We start from the raw sequence: 23,189 nt of genomic DNA, 5'->3' as shown, positions 1-23,189 counted from the left end.
ATGCAGAACAGTATTTTAGTACATACATATTTCTTTTATAAAATAAGTATATTTTATACTCTTGATAGAACTGTATGGTGGGGAACGCCACATTGAATTTGGGAGTAGTTAGCAATGCTCAGAGGCGTAGCCACGAGGGTGGTCCACCGGGTCCAGACCTCCCCAAAATTTCGAAACTCGACTAGCATTTGTAGACTTTCTTAACGAACTATACTTGTTTAAGAGAGAAATGATTGATGTAAGCTAAATATGTTATTTTACGCCTCATCATACAAAGTACTAATACTAAATATTCTGCTCTTCTGCATACAGTAAATGACTGCAATAAAAGTGAACAAAGCACATGCGTTATATCATTAGATCAGCCATTATACTGCAAGGGTGTTCAAATCGTACCCGGAGCTGAAGACATTGCTGAACGGACCCAAGTTGTACCGCCAATAGGGGGTTTCCAGTTAAGTAATTTCTAGGCACGATTTGATACATCATGTCCGGAAATGGTATTGAGGAACTTTTGGGTATACAGTACACTATGACAACTTTAGTGAAAATGCTGAATTTCTATGCCTACTCAAAATCCTTGAGAACTCACTTCTAGACTTTGCTTGGGGACCTCTACATGACGTTATGAAGACATTTACAACCGTGGGAGGAGTTGACAAAATCTAGGATCTGCGATATTATCCATCAACGTCTGGATAAGGAAATCAATATGCAACATTTACAAGAAAATTAAACTGCATGACGAAAACCATATGAGGAATCTAAAAATTAAGTTGAAGAAATCTACCTAGCACTCATAACGCTCTCGCCTGGATTTTGATCGTTAGCCTGATGGAAACTGTTTAATCCAAAGTATTGTGTTCTTACGGATATATTATTTAAAGAAAGTCTACTGTGTGTTAACACTTGAGGTTATCAAATATGCGTTTAATTACCGTCCTTGCTGCTCACTAAAACCTACAAGCAGAGTTGTGTTGGCTCATTAGGTTCCAGTCTATCATTAATAATATTTTCCTGATTGTGTCCTGTAAAACTTGTTTTGGAACCAATTATATTCTATTCTCCAAAGCAGCCTTACTTTGGACCTGAGACCGGTGATCTGATCAATGAGACCAATAAAGAATCGATTTTAAGTTCTTTTGAGATCTTTTCCTACACGGTTAAGTGGAAAACATATACGGTATAGTCAGTCCTGAGTTCGCTACCAACTTAGTAACACTGGTCACCACAAACCAACCAAACTGAGGGTTAATCATATAATCTTTCCATATAAGCTCATTGTATGCTCTGATTAGCAACTAAGTGCCACACATTTCTTAGAGCAGAAATAGTCATTCATAGAAGTCTCTTGATAAAAATTCTCTATATCCAAGTTCTTGAACAATATTACGTAGTATTGTCTTGATAAGAATATCGTATCACATTTATTCATTCTGACATCCTCTTTCCCTCTAATGCTCATGTTCTTGGTGTGTCAATGCTGTCTCACATTTATGATTTAATCAAGTCTTCAATAGCGTCTCGTGTCTCGTTTTTCATTTCTCAAACAACCATAAATTGCTATTCATCTTGTGAAAGCTTCGCCACAACGATTGTGTAATGGTGAGATACACACCTCTCCTTTCGATTTAAGCAGTGTAGTCCCACTTTATTTATTCAATATTTCAATATCAAGTACTAATACTAAATATTCTACTCTTCTGCATACAGTAAATGACTGCAATAAAAGTGAACAAAGCACACGCGTTATATCATTAGATCAGCCATTATACTGCAAGGGTGTTCAAATCGTACCCGGAGCTGAAGACATTTCTGAACGGACACAAGTTGTACCGCCTTTAGGAGGTTTCCAGTTAAGTAATTTCTAGGTACCATTTTATATATCATGTCCGGAAAAGGTATTGAAGAACTTTTGGGTATACAGTACACTATGACAAATTTAGTGAAAATGCTGAATGGCTATGGTTGCTCAAAATCATTGAGAACTCACTTCTAGACTTTGCTTGGGGACCTCTGCATGTGGTTATGAAGACTTTTACAACCGTCGGAGGAGATGACAAAATCTAGGATCTGCGATATTATCCAACAACGTCTGGATGAGGAAATCAATATGCAACATTTACAAGAAAATTAAATTGCATGACGAAAACCATATGAGGAATCTCAGAATTAAGACGGTGACATTTTCCGAACACTTAACTTTGGCTGCAGTATATAGAGAAGGTCATAATCGTATTGCAATTCATACAAAGGGACTAGATTGAACAGGGGACTACAACCCTCATTTGAAAGCAATCAAATTAATGCTTCCGTTTTTTCACGCAGCTGGTCATCTTTTGTATAAAGAATTTGCACATCACTATACTCATCAGATGGAAGGCCTGGAGGCAAATACGGTATCAGAGTGTACAAGAAATTAACAACTCAAGGAAGATTCACAATTCGCAGGAAAAGAAGCCTTCTTGAGCGAAGTTCCAAGAGATAAGATTATCAAACAGTGCCTAATAAAGGATTAATCCTTCTTTCACAAATACTGTTACTATAACAGAAGATCTGCAGAACTTTTGTGCCCATCTGTTTATCAGTTCATCAGCTTTATAAATGCATCGGCCGGACTGGTCTCACAGGCTAAGAGAAGCAGCCCTGGGTCTACAATTGTATCATGTTCCTAATTACCTAAACAACTCCTATTAGAGTTTCAGGCCAATAACCTGAATGTGTATCCTTTACAGGCTTACGACCGCAGGTGTAATATAACTGTTTTCGAATATTGTTAAGCTTCGAGACCTTCTGTCTCAAAAGCAGCTTGGTACAGTCGCAAAGGATCAAGGTGCTGAGATGTATGCATTGATTGTCCTTATACTGCTTATAACAAAGGGAGAGGTGTGTATCTCACTATAACACAATCGTTGTGGCGAAGCTTTCAGAAAATGAATAGCTATCCAAAGGTTGTTTAGAAAAGGAAATCGAGACGCGAGACGCGAGTGAAGACTTGAATAAATCTTCCGAGTAAGACAGCATTGTCACACTAAGAATATGGGCGTATAGCATTAGAGGGAAAGAGGATGTAAGAATGACGAAAGGTGATACGATATTCTTATCAACACAATGCTACCGTGTATTCGGATTACTTTTTTATTCAAGAACTTGGATATGGAGAATTTTCATCAAGAGACTTCTGATATAAATGATTTTTTCTGCTCATTACTATTCAAAGCAAGTGCCACACACACTTATTTGAAAAGATTATTTGATTAACCCACAGATTGGTTGCTTTGTTATGACCGTGTTAGTTAGAGAAAAGTGGCCATATTGAAGCTTTTATCTACTTTTTGATATACCTGATAGCTTTGTACCAGGAAAAACATGTTTCCTTCTCCATACAGGCGAATAAATAATGTCAGATCTTGACCATTGTATCAGGATTAGGATTTGGTTGGTTGAAGACGGAATAAATTGCACAGTTCTTTTCCTTTTGAAGGATCTTGAAGGTTGCAAACTATTCTCTCTTGAGGATAGCTGAGGTCGTGTCACAGCCTGTTGCATCATGAAAAAAGTAACAGCTAACTTTTCATAACGCTAACGTTTCTTTCAATTTAATGATTTCCTAGCATTTACTTTCGATTCTTTTGTATGTGGTCTTCAGGAAGTCTTTTACCAAGATTTTTAAAAGATCTTAATCACACCCATCAACAGCTACAGATTTCCCGTTTCTAATTTCTTCTAATACTGTTGTCCATATACAGGTACCTTTGATCCTTCGAAAACTGATTGCATCATTTGAAGCCGTCTAGTATTGATCTGCAAGTTTCTCAAGAATTGTGATTAAATTATCGTAGCTTCAATAACAGAATTAAATTCGATCGTTGCAGACATTTCCCGATAGCTCTTTTTTCTCTTATGGCATTTCCATGTCTAATGGTAATTTATCTTCTAAAATATAAGGTGAAAATAAGAGTTTAACATAATTTGTATACGTACTTAACGCAGATTTGAATTGCCATTTTTAGTCCACTTATTGCGTGTAGAAGGACTCTTCCTTCTACGTGTGGGTTTTAATACTCCAGACAAAAGAGAATCCGCAATATTCATCGCAATCGCATTGACATTGTTGCGCATTGAGATATTATGAGACAAGGAAGGTGGCATTAAATCTAGGTGTCGCTCTGATGATTAACAGATGCCCGCAAAAGTCCTGTAGAACTTCTGTTATCGTAATAGTATTTGGGAATGAGGGATTAATCTTGCTAACGTGGTGTCTGACGTTGAGTTAATCCCCCATGTCCAGGTCCCCGAGCAAAGTCTAGAAGTGAGTTCTCAAAGATCTTCAGTAGGCATGGCCATTCAGCATTTTCACTAAAGTTGTCATAGTGTACAGGATATACCAAAGTTCTTTTATACTATTTCCTGACATAATGTAACCATTCGTGCTTAGAAATTACTGAACTTCAAACCTCCTAAAGGCTTTACAACTTCGGACGTTCACAAATTTCTTCAGGTGCGTAACGGTTTGAACACTTTTCTAGTATAATGGCTGATTTAATATTCTAAATGTTCTTTGCATGTGCTTTGTTCAGTTTTCTTGCAGTTATTTACTGAATGTAGATGAGTATAATATTTAGTATTAGTACTTGATATTGAAATATTGAAGAAATACAGAGGCACTACACTGCTTGCATAAAAACAAGAGGTTTGTATTTCACCATTACACAATCGTTGTGAGGAAGCTTTCAAAGAGGAATAGCTATCCAAAGGTTGTTTGAGAATAGGAAAACGAGACGCGAGACACGAGTGAGGACTTGAATAAATCTTCCGAGTAAGACAGCATTGACACAAAGAACATGAGCGTATAACATTAGAGGGAATGTGGATGTCAGAATGATGAAATGTGATATGATATTCTCATCAAGATAATGCTACCGTGATACAAGACTACTTTTTCATTCAAAAACTTGGATATGGAGAATTTTCATCAAGGGACATATGATATAAATTCGTTTTTCTGCTCAATGAAAGGTGTGGCATTTTGTTACTAATCAAACCAAGTGCCACACACTTATGTGAAAAGATTATTTGATTAGGCCAGAGTTTGGTTGCCTTGTGATGATGACCAGTGTTACTAAGTTGGTAGCGAACACAGAATTGACTATACCGTAAATATTTTCCACCTAACCGTTTAAGAGAAGATCTCAAAAGGTCGATGCTTTATTTCTCTCATCGATCAGATAACCGGTCTCAGGCCCTAAGCAAGGCTGCTTTGGAGTTTAAAATATAATGGGTTCCAAAGCAATTTTACAGGATACAATCGGGAAAATATTATTAATGATAGACCACAACATAGTGAATCCTACACAACTATGTATGTAAGTCCTAGTGAGCAGTTAGGACGCTAATTAAACGCATATTTGATAGCCTCGAGTGTTAACACACAGGACACACAGGTTAATTTATTATTTATCTTTAAATAATAAATTCGTAAAAACACAACTTTTTGGATTAAACCGTTTCTATCAGGCTAACAATAAAGAAAAACGTGACAGCGTTATGAGTCATAAGCAGATATCTTCAGCAGCAAAAAATCTTTAAAACTTATATAGCATATAAATGGGAAGTATAGCAATTGCATGATTAACATTGATAAATTAATACATATCTTTTTTACATTTGGTATCACAACATTTTTCAATCCCAGGGGCTCACCTAATACAAATTGCTGTTCGTTCCAAAAGCTATTCAACTGTAATACTCTCGTCTTATAAAAAGAAGTAAATCCACGGTTGTTTAAATGGTACGCCATCCTATAATGTGAGTTAAATAGCTCTAAAAAGAACTACTGCTTCCTTTTTGATACCTAGGTACACAACACAAATCCTACGGCCTCGGAATAATTGTTGAATTCTTTTACTAGCTGTAAACTATTAGGAATTAAGGAATAGATACCGATGTCCACTTGTGAATTTTAAATTTCAAAGGATTGTAAGAACATAAGCCGTTTAGCCTTACCGGACACCTCGAAATAGATCCCTCGAATTATTGGCACGCCTGTTGCAATCTAAACCAGTAATTAAAAATCGAACATCCAAATCCATCCTCAAATTTTTTCATTAATACCGCATCACTTAGAGATCGATTTAATCTCTTATTAATATCTCTTTTCAGACATTATAAAATACTATTACATTAAAGTCAAGTGACCTCTGCTAATGTGCTCATTTTAAGGCGATTTTTCTCGATGAGGATGCATATTATAAAAAGCTTTACAAGCTCGCGGATGCCTGTTCTATCAGAAGTGACCTATGAACTTGTCCATCATTTTAACGGTCTTTCTCTGTACTAAACCTTAAGAGCACACCGAGATATTCATTCTTTCTCACCTAATGACTTCTTGTTCACCACGTCAATAGGCTTAAACTCGAATATTTCGAATTTGCATGTCCTAAGAACAATATGAGCTGTACAATGTTCTCTGGAAACCGTCTAAAGTATAGTTCTAAGAACATATCTGTGTGTTTCGACTTTCTTCTTCCCAATGTTAACGGCTCTTAGCTGGACTATGCAAGGAATGTACTTTAGGTACTTTGCATTAATATTCCGCTATATGATGCGATCATCTATGCAGAATTCTACAGATGATCTGGTGCTTCTATTTTTGTAAAGGAATTTACTTGGTGATCTAGAATGGATCTTGTCAACGGCCATGAATATGCTCGCATACATACCAGGCCAAATGACAGCCTCGTTCAGTGTTAGAGATAAGTAAACTTCGTAAGTCTCTTGTTGGCGATTAATTAGGTTGATTCTGTGGAGTAGCTTTCTGCTCTAGAGAAGAAACCTTTGAGTGGATTGACATGACACGCAAGGTCTGTTCACGTCAGAAGATAGGGCTGGACGGTTCCTGAAAACGTAAACCGCAGTTTCGGTTTGTTACTTAAACCGGTTTGGAACGGTTAACCGAAACCGAACCAAACCGTTTCCAAACCGAACCGAACCGTTTCCAAACCGAAGCGAAACGTTTCCAAACCGAACCGAACCGTTCCCAAACCGAACCGTTCCCAAACAGAACCAAACCGTTCAGACTAAACCGAAACCGAACTGAAATGTAATACAAATTGTTAAATTTCTGGTAGTTTTAGTACTCATAAAATAGTATAACTGTAATATTTCCATTGTGCGACTCTTCACACTGGTTCTCGTACTAAAATATCAACAGATAAGAAACGAGTCAGTCTTTACTCAAAAATATTTATCTTTCTTTTCCTTTATTATATTATAGCACCACGAAATATTTTTTCATAGTACAGTAACATTCGCCATCATGAATATTTACAAGTTACATATTATCATTTAACATTTATAATTTTGAATACTTAAGGATACCTTGAGTTCTCTCGGATTTCAGGTAAGGGCAAATTCGATTCACTGAACTATTGAATACAATTGTATACGATATTTATCCCAAGACTGAGACACTTCATCCAGTGGCGGCTCGTGGAATTTAAAAGTGGTGGGGCACATCCAAAATACCTACATACTAGGGCGTCATATATATATATATATATATATATATATATATATAATTAATAATCTACTTTAGTAAAATACCAATTAAAAATTTTAATTATGTCGGTGGATAGTCTTGCCTCCCGCCCCCTACCATAATTTGAAATAATCTACTGCTACATACTAGGATAACATTAAAAGCCAAAGCAAAGCTTACCTTTATTTTTTGTATATCAGTTCCAGTCTTCTATTTTTGGCTGTAGAAAACTCTTCTATCACACGCTTATTGAAGTCCGGAATGGCGTTTACCATGTTCTTCTCTATTGATAGCATGGTCAGTGCGTTCAACCTCTCGTTATTCATGGAATTCCGCAAGAATGTTTTTATTCTATTGAGGGTGGAGAAGGATCGTTCGGTTTCCACAGTCGTCATTGGAATCGTCACTATTATTTTTAACACTAGCACACACTCGGAGAATGTTCTCAACATATTATTGTCATAGAAAAATTGTAGAAGGGGCATTGCACCAGAGGCACAACGTATATCTTCACGACTGTACAATACTTCCAATTCAGTTCGCAATTTCGGACCATTTATTCTAGGATAGACTTTTAAAGTTGTTTGAAAGTCGTTCTCGGGGAAGTCATTTAAGTACTGGGGAAATTTGTCAGTGAAGAATAGCTTAGAGGCACACAAATGATCGGAAAACTGGAATCTATCACTAATACTGCTTGTAATCATATCGCAAACTTCCAGAGCTGCCAATCTATTGCTGTTAGTATTGCTATGTTGAACGCATTGTCGTTTCTTCAGTGGCTCATTAGTGTCATTTACGTAATTACTGTCATTTTCGTACTGTTTTCGAACACTACTTATTGCACTAACGAAATGTTTGACAGATCCACTGATTTTAACAGCATCTGTATCTTTCTTCTGGATGCAATCAAAGAAAATAGCGACGTGCGGCATGATTTTGTGATAAAACGTTAGCCAATAAATGAACTGAGGATCCTGCAATGTTCGTACAAACCCCGTTGCTTCAGCAGAGGATTTTCTGTCATTCATTTCGGTGTTTCTTATATGTTCGAAACATTTAAGCAAATTATCCTTTTGCTCAAAAACAGTATTAACTGTACGGTGCTGAAAATACCATCTTGTTGGCGGTACACTACCTAGCTTCTTTTCAGCATATTCTATTAGATAATTCATTCTTTTCGGAGACCTGGAAAAGAATGTCCGTATGCCTTGCAAATCTTGAAAAAATATTCTACTATGAGAGCAAGACGATGTCGCGCTTTTAAGAATAAGATTTCCTTGATGCGCGTAACAATGAATGAAGTTTGCTTTTGGATACTTATCTTTGATCAAGCACTGCACCCCACCCTTCTGTCTACTCATAACGGAAGCTCCATCGTATGTTTGACATATTAGCTTCTCGGGAGATATTTCTATTCCCATTTCACTTAACTAATCTAAAATCGTTGCTGCTAAGCCGTCAGCAGTTCTGTCGAAAATTTCAAAATAACCCCAAAACCTTTCAAATACCTTCCCCTCAATTTGATATCTCAAAACTAATGACAGCTGAGTTTTACAAGAATTATCTGTTGTTTCGTCAGCCTGGAGGGATAGGAAGTCAACCTCGGAGATTTCAGATACAATGTACTTTCTACAAACAGATAAAATCGCATCCAGAAGTTCATTCTGAATAGTCTTTGATGTACCTTTAAAGACACTTGAACTTTCTAAATGATCTTTCAAAACATTGTCAAGAGCTGCAGTATAATTAATGAGTCCTTGAAAAACACATGGGTTATTTGAGTTGTCTGTTTCATCATGTCCACGCAAAGCCAATTCAAATTCCCCACAAAATTTAATTGCATCAATAATGCGTGACAAAATGTATCTATTTTTACTAACAAGTTCGTTATGTCTGCGTACAGACACCCTGTAACCATTATCAAGCTGTATCCTGATATCCGTTTTCCCCAACACAGCGAGACTCATTTCGTTATCCAAATGACATTTTGAAAAGCTATGATTTTTGCTTTTTTCAGACAAATGTTTCAAGTCCCGTACACCAATTTTAGTCCACATATCTTCTCTACCGAACAAAATGCACGGAAAGCAAAAGAGCGCATTAGTTATAGGACACCCACACATCCATTCCCACTTTTCATACACGCTTTTACTGAAACGTCTATTGTACGTTCTATTTTTATCTTTGAACACTTGGTTTATGGATAGCTCTGGTCTTGGTGGGCCTAATTCTTTTGCTAAAAGACGATCTTGATAATCTAGGTTTTTAGTTTGTAAGTATCTTACCTGATTCATCTCACACGAATTATGACACTACACAAATTAAGCACACTACACTGACTCTGACTAGGCCGGAATAAGCGCTAATAAGACCATAGTTAAAAAAAAAGCCCGTTTGCCAGTGTCCGCATTGTCTATTTCATTGTTAAGGGGGTGGCAGTTTCATTCGGTCGGGTGCAAGCCATCGCGAACACATTTCAAGGCAGTGTTGGGCAAAATCAATTGAAATCAATTGCAATTGATCAATCAATTGAAAGTAATTGCTCTGAAAATCAATTGCAATTGATTTCAATTGCAATTGATTTCAATTTGTAATTGACAATTAATTTCAATTGCAATTGAATTCAATCATAAAATTTGCAATTAAATTTTCGTCAATTGTCAATTGTTAATTGGTCACCAGGCAATTGAAATTTTTAATTGTTAATTGTCAATTGCAAAGGGTGCAATTGAAACATTCAATTGTTAATCGCAATTGACAATTGAAACTTGTAATTGTTAATTGTAATTGTTAATTACAATTGAAATCAGCAATTAAAACTGAAGATAAGAAGATGAGTGTATATTGTATTGTCCACTTGTTACTGTTTTACATATTTCAAATAAGGTACTTATAAGAAACGCTGGATACCTACCATCCCTTTCCCCCCTGGGAAGAAAGCCGTGAAACTAAGTATTTTTTAAATATATTATGTTTATGGTTCTATCCCCCTCGAAAGAACTCTATATGCCCGTCACGCATACAATAGGAATGAGCACGAGCGAGTTCGAGCGAGTTTTCTTTAAAACTCTACTCGACTCGAAGCAGACATCTTTGAGTTCGACTCGAGATGTCGGCTCGAAAAAATTCCCCCAACTCGACTCGAATTCGGATCGAGTTTCCAGTCGAGTCGAGCCAATTCGAGCTAAATCCTTTGTGTAGTTCCAAGTACTACTATCTTCAAGTATCCTACATAGACAATATAATTATCAATGATACTACTATTACTACTATAACTAATTATTATTATAACACCGTGTACACGTATAAACATGGAATATAGGCGGTTTGTATCGGAATACTAAAAATTAGTTAACTGTCGATCTCGGTGGTCAAGAAATCTTCAGGAGGCAAGGACATCGGTCACGAGGTTCTTGGTTTGAGTTCAGGACGAGCAAGTATTCGGGCTGGAGCCAAAAATTGTTAGAAGTTATGGGACTCCAGCCAAACATGTTTAAAACTGCTCGACCCGGGTTTAGGGTTGTCAACGACTCAAGCGGCTCGCTCACAGATCATTCACTTATCGAGCCGAACTGAGAAGTGAGCCGAGCCAACAGCTCATCCAACCGAGCCAGCTCGAGCCGAAGGCTCACATGAGCCGAACCGAACCGAGCTGATTGCTTACCCCAACCGAGCCGGTTCGAGCCATTGGCTTAGTTAAGCTAACTCGAACCCAGCCTATGGACTCGTTTCAACGGAGCTGGTTCGAGCCATTGGCTCCAATCGAGCCGAATCGATAACTCGTCTTTACCGAGCCGGTTCAAGCCATTGGCTCAATTGAGCCCAGTCGATGGGTAATCCCAACCAAGCCAGCTCAAGCTGTACGCTCAGCTGAACCGAGCCGGGCCGGTTGACATCATCACTATTCCGGTTGGGCTTCTACTTTGGCTAAAAAATTGGACCGTGCAGTTCTCAGCCTTGATGGTAAGAACTACAAAAATGATATGAAATCTTTAGTTTTACGCCCCACGATTACGCCCGTTAGGCTAAAGGAGACGGTTATGATGGGAAATGAATGAAATGAAGAAAGTGGGAGGAAACGGGAGAACCCCGAGAAAATCCACGAGCACGGTGTTTGTCCACCACAAAGTCCAAACTGCGCGAGCTGGGATCAAACCAGGGACCTCAAGCACCGGAGGTGAAAAGTGGGTCAAAATGGGCCTACAAATATAGCGGAACAAATTATTGGTCTTCCGCCACCAATGAATTTCGAGTCGTTTCCTTCACATCGTTCTGTGCCGTTTTGTGCGTCTACTTCCGTTTTGTGCGTCATGGGAAGTGGGTTAAAATGAGTCCCCAAGGTGGGACGAAAATGACCAAGATTTCCGCCACTATTAAATCTCGAGGTCGTTAATTGCACATTGCGTATCTTTTTGTGCGTCTATTTCGACGTTTTGTGCGTCACTGGAAGACGGTCAAAATGGGCCTCAAAGGTGGGACGAAATTGACCCACTGCTCCGCCACTACCGAATTTTGAGGTTCTTCCTTTCGCATCGACTAGTGAATGTGTCGTGCCGTTTCGTGCCCTTATTTCCACGTTTTGTGCGTCACCGGAAGTGGGTCAAATGGGCTTCCAAGATGGGACGAAAATGACCAAGAGTTCCGCTACTATCGAATTTCGAGGTCGTTAATTTCATACCGCGTACCCTTTTGTGCACCTATTTCGACGTTTTGTGCGTCACTGGAAGACGGTCAAAATGGCCTCGAAGGTGGGACGAAAATGACCCACTTCTCCGCCACTACCGAATTTCGAGTTCCTTCCTTTTGCATCGACTACTCGACTACTGAATTTTCGTGTTGTTTCGTGCCCCCATTTCCATGTTTTGTGCGTTACCAGAAGTGGGTCAAAATGGGCTTCCAAAATGGGACGAAAATGACCCACTGTTCCGCCACTATCGAATTTCGAGGTCCTTCCTTTCGCATTGACTAGTGCCTGTTTTGTTACGTTTGGTGCCCCTATTTCCACGTTTTGTTCGTCACCAGAAGTGTGTCAAGATGAGCCCCCAAGGTGTGACTAAAATGACCCACTCTTCCAACACTATCGAATTTCTAGATCGTTACTTTCGCATCGTTTAGTGCGTTTTTTTTTAAGTTTTCTGCGCCTATTTCTCGTCTTATGCATCACCCAAGGTAAGTTAAACGGGGCTTTAAAGTGGGAGTTAAATGGCTCACTGTTCCGCCACTATCGAATTTCGGGGTTGGTTCTTTCGCATCGTTTAGTGTGTATTTTGTACCGTTCTGTTCGCCTACTTCCACGTTTTGAGCATTACCAGAAATGCGTCAAAATGGTCCATCAATGTGTGAGGAAATAGAGCCATTGTTCCGCCACTATCGAATTTGGAGGTCGTTTCTTTCGCATCGTATAGTGCGTGCTTTGTACTGTTTTGTGCTCTTATTTCCACTTTAGTGCGACAACGAAAATGGGTCAAAAGGGCCTACAAGTATAGCGGAATAACAATATGCTGTTCCGTCACCATCGAATGTCGAGGTCGTTTTCTTCACATTCTTTACGCATGATTTGTGTCGCTTTGTGCATCAGTAGGAGAGGGTCAAAATGGACCTTGAAAGTGGAATGGATATGTCCTTTTCTGCCATATTTGTAGGTCGTCTTTGACCCACTTTCGTTGGCCTACAAAACGTGAAAATATGCGCAGAAACGGTAAAAACATGCACTAAACAATGCGAAAAAGCCACCTTGAAATTCGATACTGGTGGGAGAGTGGATAATTTTTCTTCCCACTTTGAATGCCCATTTTGACCCACTACCATTGATTCACAAAACGTGGAAATAGGCTTACAAAACGGTAGAAAACACGCACAAGATGATGTGAAGGGAACGAGCTCGAAATCATTTCTGACGGAACAGCATTAACTTGTTCCGCCATACTTGTAGGATAACATTGACCCATTTCCGGTGACGCAGAAAACGAGGAAATAGGCGCACAAAACGACACAAAAAATTCCATGTAATTAAGCTAAATTTCCATTTAAGTTTGTAAGCTTAATTATATGGAAAATTTTATACATTTTTCCTTTACGTTGGTCTACTTTACGTTGATTTGGAACTTTTAAATTTTATTTAGTTTTCCACTGAAAAGTATCTATAATTCAACAAGGAAATAATTATTAATTATAATTATTATCTATGTAATTGAATTCATTGTAATTTGTTCCATAACAAACACTTTACCATTTCGTACCAGCTGCTATGTCCGTTCTTCGCATGGATCAAATAAAATATCAATGTAAACGAACTGAACAACGGGAGAACAATTAAAAAACATTTCTAAAATTGGATATATTTTGTGTGAATATACAGGGTTTGTCCGGGAAGTAATAGGACTGATTTTATTCCGCCATGACTGTACTTCGGAGCGTGCGCGCACCGACTGGATCCGGTAGAGGGCGTTCCTAGCTAACAAACGAGCGGCTGGTCAGTTGTCTCCGAGCACACGGAGAGTCAGGACAGGCTTTCTCGCGCGACGTGTTTATGTGAGTGGTGGAAGCCGAAAATGCAGCGTTCATTAGAGCACAGGTACGCGATTAAATTCTGCATTAAATTCGGTAAATCTGCGACAGAGACGTTTGATATGATCAAGCAGGCTTACCCAGATGATGCTTTAGCAAAAAGTTTTGTGTTTCGGTGGTACAAGGCCTTTTCGGAGGGCCGGGAAGAGGTCGCCGATGAAGACCGTGCTGGAAGACCTTCGACTTCGACAAACACCAACAATGTGTCTCGTGTGCGCGAAGTTTTGAACTCAGACCATCGACTAAGTATTCGTTTAATTGCCCAGGTGTTAAATTTACCAAAAACTGTGGTTCATGAAATTGTGACGGATCATTTGAACATGCGCAAGGTGTGCGCGAAGATTGTCCCAAAAGTGCTCACTGACGACCAGAAATTGCGGCGAGTGGAATTGTACCAAGAAAATTTGAACATGTGTGAAAGTGACCCCCAATTTTTGAATAACGTAATCACAGGTGATGAATCATGGATCTTTGAGTATGATCCCGAGACAAAGAGGCAATCTTCCGAGCGGCACACGCCGGCGTCTCCTCGCCCAAAAAAGGGAAGAATGAGCAAATCCAAAGTGAAAACGATGCTCATTGTCTTTTTTGACATCAAAGGCATCGTCCACCATGAATTTGTTCCTCCTGGACAAACCGTCAACGCCAAGTTTTACGTGGAAGTGCTCAAGAGACTCAAACGAAGGGTCAATCGGGTCCGACCAGACATCGGAGCTGACTGGAAGCTGCACCACGACAACGCCCCGGCTCACACCGCCTTCCTTGTGAACAGCTACCTGACCAAGGCCGGCATCCCAACGCTTCCGCAGCCGCCCTACAGCCCAGATGTGGCCCCCCGGACTTCTTTTTGTTTCCTCGCCTGAAACGCCCGATGAAAGGCAAGCATTTTGAGACGACAGAGAGGATCCAAGCAGCTTGCACCGCGGCTCTCAAGGCTATTCCGGAGAATGACTTCCGTGACGCCTTCAATGCTTGGAAATCGCGCTGGCAGCGCTGCATCGACGCAGAAGGAGCCTATTTTGAAAGTTTTTTAAAGAATTGTAACGATTAGTTCAATAATTTTTTTAAAAAAAATTGACTCAGTCCTATTACTTTCCGGACAAAACCTGTATATCCAACAACGTACATGTGTTTTCATTGGGAAGGCCGATGGGGGCTGAAATTGAACGTATACACTATCGGGGGTGTCACTATACGTCTGAGCAACCCCAACAAATATGGATTCGACACAAATTCTAATACTTTTACATGTCCCGGTGAACCACCCCTCAGACCCCCTTGGTTCGTATTGTGAAAAAATCTCCTCTGGCCCCCACCAACCCCCAACCAATACCGCGAAAACTATGAATTTGACACTAACATCTGCCATTTTCTACTACTTTTTACATATGCCGGTAAAAGTCCCTTCCAATTTAAAAAAAAAACAATGCCCCTGGCCCACAGCCGATGGGGACTGTATTTGGAAGTCAACGCCTGTGGAAGTATCACCATTCACCTCAGCGACAGCGAAAACTATGGATTTGACACTAATATCGGTCACTTTCCATTATTTTTACATGTCTCGCAATTTCCCAACCCCGGTGACTTCCGGCCCGCATACAATGGTGGCTAAATTTAAAAATCATCGCTAATGAAAGTATCACCATTGATCTCAGCCACCGCCAAAACTACGGATTTGACATCGGTCATTGTGGATTATTTTTACACGTCTCGTGATCCCCTTTATAATGCCCTCTTTCTTAGCTGATGGGGGCTAAATATGAAAGTAAATGCGGTCTTGAGTTTCACCATTGAGCTCAGCTATCCCGAAAACTATGGATTTGACATTAATATCGGTCATTTTCGATTATTTTTACATGTCTCGGAATTCCCCCCTCTGGTGCCCCAAGGCCCGCATACAACGGTGGATGAATTTGAAAGTCATCGCTAATGGTAGTGTCGCCATTGATATCAGCAACCGCGAAAACCATGGATTTGACACTAATATCGATCATTTTGGATTACTTTACGTTTCGGTACCCCCCCCCCCCCCGTTGACCCACGGCCTGCAGCCGAATACGGTGAATTTGGAAGTTAATGCGATCGGAGTTTCACCATTGATCTCAGCGACCGCGATAACTATGAAATCGACACTGATATCGTTCTACTTTTACATGTCCCGATAAACGCCCCCCTGAGACCCCCTGGTTCAAATTTTGTTGAAAACGCTTTGCCTTGGTGTGGGACCTAGACCAAGGTATCTTTGACCAAAATTCGTAACTCTCGGTCGACTTTTCTGGTCCCCAGGCCGGTCCCGGTAAACGTCCCCTGGAGACCCCCTAGTAAGGAATTTAAAAAAAAACTCTTCGTCTTGTTCTGGGACCTAGACTAAGCTACCCGTGACCAAATTTTGAAAAGTTTCGGTCCACTCGTCTCGTCCACAGGCCGCACAAAGATAGACAGACAGACACACGAACAAACTCTATTTTATTTTTATTAGAAAGGCCAGATCCGCCGTTATTGTATTAGTGCGATGCTTGAGCGATTGATTGCAGAAATTCAAACTCCGATGAGTGATAATTTTATAGGCTTTAAGTTTAAACTCTTTAGTCAGTAGAGAAGAGGGCGTGAATCATGGGTCAGAGTTGATGACAATGGGTTTTGGTGAGTCTGTGGGTCACAGTGGGTAAGAGTGGTTTATGATGGGTGGTGGGTCAGAGTGGGTCTCGGTGGGTCGTGGGTCACGACGGGTGGTGAGTCAATTGGTCGTGGCTAAAGTTTTCATTGTCCCACGCCCTCTCTGAACTACAGTGTTGAAAATTAATCAGTGAAAATCAATTGCAATTGATCAATCAATTGAAAGTAATTGCTGTGGAAATCAATTGCAATTGAATCAATTGCCAATTAATTTCAATTGCAATTGAATTACAGAATTCAATTGCAATTACTTTCCACTGCAATTACTTTCAATCAATTGATCAATTGCAATTGATTCTCCTTTTTCAATGGCCAACTGCAATTAACAATTAACCATTACTTATTTCAATTGTTAATTGCAATTAACAATTAAATTTACAGATCAATTGTTAATTGTTAATTCAATTGAAATTTGCCCAACACTGTTTCAAGGCAGGTTAAGAGTTGCCATGTTATGAACAATTGTTACGATGGGGGAAAAAAGAAAAGAAGAACACTACTGCAACAGTAAACGACTACTAAATTTCTAACAGAAAACACAGTGACCATTCTTTTGAATCCTGCCATCGTTGAAGATCAGTAACGTGACATTCAGGGAAGTATTTAACATTTTTACCGCCTTCGAGCTATTGTAAAAATGCCGCCCCGTCAATAACAATAAATTAAATACTAGTATAGCAAGGGCGCCCATGTTGTGGTTTTCAAAGGGAGGCAAGTATAAGCGATGTTTCAAAAATAGTTTCAAATTTTGCTGTAACTAATGTAAAAATTCTATTGGATTTTCGATATTCTGAAGTACAATTTCCTCTAGGGGAGCAATCGCCCCACCTTGCCCTCCCTTCCCTGATGGGCGCCCATGCAGTATAGAAATTCTGAGACAGTTGCTGATTATGAAACCAAGTTCATGAGATCAGCCAAGTTCAAGAATAATAATACAACATGGAAACATTCAAATTTCTCGCGTTGACGGCTCGGTTGATGTTTGAGAACTAGGTAATTCTGGAAGTTTATCAACAATGGAAATGTTTTAAAATTACGATAAAAGAATAAGGTATCAACAATACGAGAGGGGAAATAATTGATGTAAATTAATAACTAGAATGTTAATTACTTACTTCTTGCCAAGCAGATTTTATATATATATTTACAAATGCATATCACCATAACTATGCATAATAAATAAATAACTGGAATTTCCAAAGCTGGTATTAGAAAAATGACCTCAGAAAACTCGCCATCCCAGGCCATGACCCATGTTGGCCCATGTGTAAAAACGCCTCTCATTGATATTTTGTGTAACGAATTATTTATTTGTTTTCAACTACTATATATCCATTTCCTTCAATTATGTGTGGTTTCTTAATTACTTTTCTGGGAAACATTATATACGTAAAGTGTAACTCACTATTTGAAAATATGATTGCAGATGTCGATTGGTAACTTATGCGTGTAAATTTTAGGTCAATGTATTGTAAATTAACTGCACCATGGTGGCAACCCTTAATATGTCATTCGCTACACCCGGAAAGCCCAAGCATAAACCTTTTCCATCCCCAAATTCTGAAAATGGATTGACCCTCTTTCCCCCTTCCCCCTCCTCCGTTCCACTCTGTACAGAGTTCAGTGACAGAGCATAGTGCCTCATGCGGCAGGTCTCAACATTACTGTGCCCATTTTCAATGGAAATTGCCACAAGATCCCCTGCCACCTCTGATGATAGGGCTACTGTCAAAGCATAGAGACTGTAAGTCCGCAGCCAAAAAACAACCGTCGCTGTGTTGCCAAGTTTCTTCTATCCTACGAGAGCACATAATCCCAGCCTCCTTCATTCGCAAACACGGCTGTGGCGGAACAAATCCAAACATTACAAAAGAAAAATAAAGAAAAAGAAAGAAAGAAAGAAAAAGGTTTCTGTTAATGTATTAGTACTGATTTTATAATTGCAGTTCTATTTAAATCATGAATGGCAGGGCACGTGACCGGGTGCCCCTTAAACAGATCCGCCGCTGACTTCATCCTTTCTAATTCTAGTATATATCTTCTACATCAAAATTCTTTCCACTATACGACTTTTATTTCTATCTTTCCTTTCTTAATTAACTTTCCCACATAAGAACTTTTAGCCCCAGACAATTTTTTACAGATTCCATATTCATTATACAGTACAGTAAAACCTGTCAACTTGGCCACCTCTCTAAGTTGGCACCTGCTTATCTTGGCCTGGTTCGTCTTGAACCTGCATTTTCCCATTAGACATTCGTTACTTATTACTCTGTAAGTTGGCCATCTGTCTATCTTGGAAGTTGGCCGCATTAAAGCAATATTTATCCTATTTTGATAATGATAAATGCGTATCTTGGCCATGCAAATACGTTTTGTTATTTTTTTTTTTAACTCTTTCGTATTCCCGTATGAGAGCCAAATGTTCTGTATTTGTTACTGGAGACAGAGAAGCATAGATTCCTACGATTTGTTCTTGGAGGTCAATGGCCAGAATACTACCCTGACAAAGGGGTGTTGAAGGAAGATACGAATAAGGAAAAGCACGTACAGGAATTCAGGAAATGGTTGTAAGTATTTGTTTACACTGTCTGTTTTGGTAAAACCATTAGCTATATCTGCTTCTTTCATCACTGGGGAGCTTTAGTAACTGCGAAAATTCAAGGTTAAAGCTAACCATCTCAATTGTCATTTATTGGCACGTGACTGCTTGTCGAAAGGTAGCGGAAGTTTGGAAATACGAATTCCCTTAACTCTTTTAAACTATGTCTTTTTTTGAGGTATTTTGTAGACTTTCATTCAATCATCTATTGCGTCAAGACTATTTATCGTAGGATCATGGTTCATACCTCGTTTTGTTTCTAGTAAACCAGTGTGTTAAACTGCGTCCGTAAAATTTCCCTAAAGTGTACCAAATGCGGTAAATTTCCGCTTAAAGTGGGGAAAAACGGATTTTCTTTTTAAAAAATCCGTTTTTTATCGCGAATATCTCCCCTTTGGTATAGGATATGATCATGCAAATGCTACTTAAAAAAAACTTTGCTTTATGGTGAAGAGAATGAGATACAAGGAGTGGCTTTGGGATGAATAGTTTTGATGCTACAGCCAATTTACACATTTCCCTTGATAATACCTTTTTATTGAATTTCTATACTATCATCATCATCATCAAGACTGTTCATTGTGGGAACATGAATTGTACCTCGTTTTCTTTGCCATGAACCACTCTTTCAAATGGTATTACTCACATGTCTCTAGCATGTACCATAGTGGAGAAAATTTGTAAAAAAGGGAAATTTTTGTCAAAAAATCCCTTTCCCCCCCGATTTTGGGCCCCTCTGACCGGTCCCTGTGTCAACCCACACAGCCCCAAAAAATCTCAAACATACTACATACTATGTGTAATAACTGTACGAAGTTTCAATGTTATATCTTGAAAAATAAGAGAGGAAAAAAATATTGCCCCATGTGCAAAATAGGTTATCCATTGCTCAGATAGGGGAAAGCTGGTATTGTTTGCATATGGGGCAATATTTTTCCCTCCCTTATTTTTCAAGATATAACATTGAAACTTCCTACAGCTATTACACATAGTATGTAGTATGTTTGAGATTTTTTGGGGCTCTGTGGGTTGACACAGGGGCCGGCCAGAGGGGCCCAAACTCGGGGAAAAGGGATTTTTTTGACAAATTTCCCTTTTTTGCGAATTTTCTCCACTATGGTACATGCTAGAGACATGCGAGTGGTTCCGTTTGAAAGACTGGTTCATGCCAAAGAAAACGATGTAGGTATCATGACTTTAGAATAAATAGTGATAATACTGTAGATACTTTACTAAAGTAATTGACTAAAAATGTGTAAAAAATGAAAAAAAAAAAAAGAAATCGAGATTTTTTGACACACGTCTGTTGACTCTAGCAACATGAATCATACCTCATTTTCTTCAGCGTATGACAACCTTTCAAATGGTACTACACAAATTTCGGTATCGTGTACCTGTGAAGAGAAAAGTGGGGAAAAGGCTACTTCGAAAGAATTCCCACACTACCGAACGCTTCGGCGGCTTCGATGCCATGATGTAAGGATTGCGATAAATAAGGCAAGGTTTTCCACTTAATAGCACTGCATGCCTACTAGAAACGAAGAATGAAAAATGTGCATTGCGCAGAACCCCTACTCGTATTCTTTCGTCACAGTGACGTCAGCATCGAGAAACTTCAGCTTGTCGTCTGCTTCGCGCGCGAAGATTTACAAATAAGAAAAACAACCCTTTATTTATTTTTTTTCCTGTGTTCCAATTGTGTTGCTTTCCTTTGTAGGGCAAAGTTTTGTGGAAAAATCTTTCTGTTGTATGTTTTCAACAACGTGGACAAACGTCATTTAATGGTTAAAAAAAATAGTACATCTGAAGATAATATATTGTTTACGTTGGCTTGGCTGCACGACATATGTGGTTTCATAGAAGCTTAAATTGTCAAAACAATATTGCAAATTGGTGTTGTGAGTACGTGTATAGACCAGGGATGCAAATAACCACTCGCCCGGGGCGAGTGGTTCATCGGTGCGGGAGAGTATTTAATATCATACCGAGTAAATGCTTTCTATTGTGGGATGTGGGCTAGTGGCTTTCTTTCTTGGGCTAGTAAAATGTTGTTGCTTATTTGCATCCCTGGTGTATACATATTTGTTTTTAAGTGAAATATAGTGGTTCCTTATATATATATATATATATATATATATATATATATATATATATATATATATATATATATATATATATATATATATATATATATATATATATATATATATATGTGTGTGTGTGTGTGTGTGTGTGTGTAAATAAATATTCCTTTTTTGTATTGTGTACCACAATTTTCCAAACGACTCTTTTGTTGCTAAACAGTTGGTCCACGCATGTAAAACAAAAAATAAAATACATTTTAAAAATGCGACCGTTTGTAGTATGTACTTCACAGAAGAACATCATTTGCGAGACCCGAAATCTGAACTTCTACGTTTGCTGCCAAAGAAAATTCTCAAATCAACTGCAGTTCTCCCATTTAAATTAGGCATTTATACTCCAATTCCTGTACAAGATGAAACAAGTTTTGTTGAAGCTTATCTTTTATCTCCAAGTCTGGTCTTGTCTGCAAGTCACGACGAGAAGTATCTTTTTAAGTTCGAGTCTAGAAACATGACAGTTCTCGTCTCGTTTTCGAGGCAAGACAAGAAATTTCACGAGTCTTGTTGTCAACACAAGTTCACCCAAGTATTACATTTCAAATACTCTTTTAGTGTTACGCGATTCATAGTAATACGAGTATATATATATATATATATATATATATATATATATATATATATATATATATATATATATATATATATATATATATATATATATATATATATATATATTGTAAAACTTTGGGTAATTTCGTCTCATATAAGGAAGAGGTAGAGCAGTTAATAAAAAGGGTGTCCGGAATCGACTCCCACTACCAGTTTTTATTATAAAAATCCACTATATAAGAGTAGTGGTCGCAGACAGGATCTCCAACAGAGCCCCGTAGCAGGCTAAGAGGAGTGGAGTTAAGGAATCAATGCTCCGTAGCAATCAGAGGCAGGTTAAATTGCCAACAGAGCCCCGTAGCAGGCTAAGCCAGGAGATAGGATAGGCGTAGTCCCGTAGCAGACTAGAGGCCTGGGGTTAGGTTACTCCAAGAGTCCCGTAGCAGACTAGAGGAGGGTCACCAGAGAACTGGTGTCGAGTTGCCTTGCCTTCGTCCATCCAATTTATAGGGTCCTTTTGGGTGGCGGTGGCGCTGCTGCTCCGATGTCGTCTCCTGCTCCATGGGAGGGGCTAGAAGCCGTCGTCTGCATGTGATTATAGGTCCCTCTGGCGGGAGATCCTCTTGCTGAACCATGTGGTGGTGTTTGTAAACATTGAAGCGTGGAACTGCTTGTTTACGACATCACATAGGATATTACAATAATATATATATATATATATATATATATATATATATATATATATATATATATATATATATATATATATATATATATATATATATATTTGAGGGTCATTGAAGTAAATATTTATTGTACAAAATACCTATGCAGGTCTTCAATATAATCTTCATTCTTGTTTATGACAGCTTCCTAACGTTTTGGAAAATTCTGTATTTCGGATAAGGCACCTTCATTGTTAAGCAGTAGGAGCGCGCACGAGACGAGTCGAGACAGAACTTTTTTCAGAAAATTCGAGTCGAGACATCGCTTTTACAGCACATTTTCAAGACGAGACAGCCTCAAATCTTATCTCGTGCGCATCCCTATTGAGCAGTCTGATCACTTGGGTCACCTTACTGTAAACTTTGTCAATTGTACCGAAACGTTT

General features: G+C 38.8%; 2 protein-coding genes across 2 annotated transcripts; both read right to left on the bottom strand.

The window, feature by feature from the left end:
* Positions 1–7,722: 7,722 nt before the first annotated feature.
* LOC145679769 (zinc finger MYM-type protein 1-like) lies at positions 7,723–8,961 on the bottom strand. Its single transcript, XM_081750329.1, has one exon. The coding sequence runs from the start codon at positions 8,959–8,961 to the stop codon at positions 7,723–7,725; it is 1,239 nt and encodes a 412-aa protein (XP_081606455.1).
* Positions 8,962–8,970: 9 nt separating this feature from the next.
* LOC145679760 (zinc finger MYM-type protein 1-like) lies at positions 8,971–9,834 on the bottom strand. The gene has a single exon (XM_081750317.1). It carries the CDS (start codon positions 9,832–9,834, stop codon positions 8,971–8,973), a length of 864 nt encoding a protein of 287 aa, XP_081606443.1.
* Between the last annotated feature and the right edge of the window lie 13,355 nt (positions 9,835–23,189).

The sequence above is a fragment of the Thermobia domestica genome, chromosome 1 (assembly GCF_964235325.1).
Source record: "Thermobia domestica chromosome 1, izTheDome1.hap1.1, whole genome shotgun sequence".
Lineage (NCBI taxonomy): Eukaryota > Metazoa > Arthropoda > Insecta > Zygentoma > Lepismatidae > Thermobia > Thermobia domestica.
Note: the sequence above shows the minus strand (reverse complement) of the source record. Positions and strands in the feature narration are given on the sequence as shown.

What these genes read in the sequence shown, in the direction of transcription:
- LOC145679769 (XM_081750329.1), bottom strand. Translation starts at nt 8,961, where the DNA reads ATGGGAATAGAAATATCTCCCGAGAAGCTAATATGTCAAACATACGAT.
- LOC145679760 (XM_081750317.1), bottom strand. Translation starts at nt 9,834, where the DNA reads ATGAATCAGGTAAGATACTTACAAACTAAAAACCTAGATTATCAAGAT.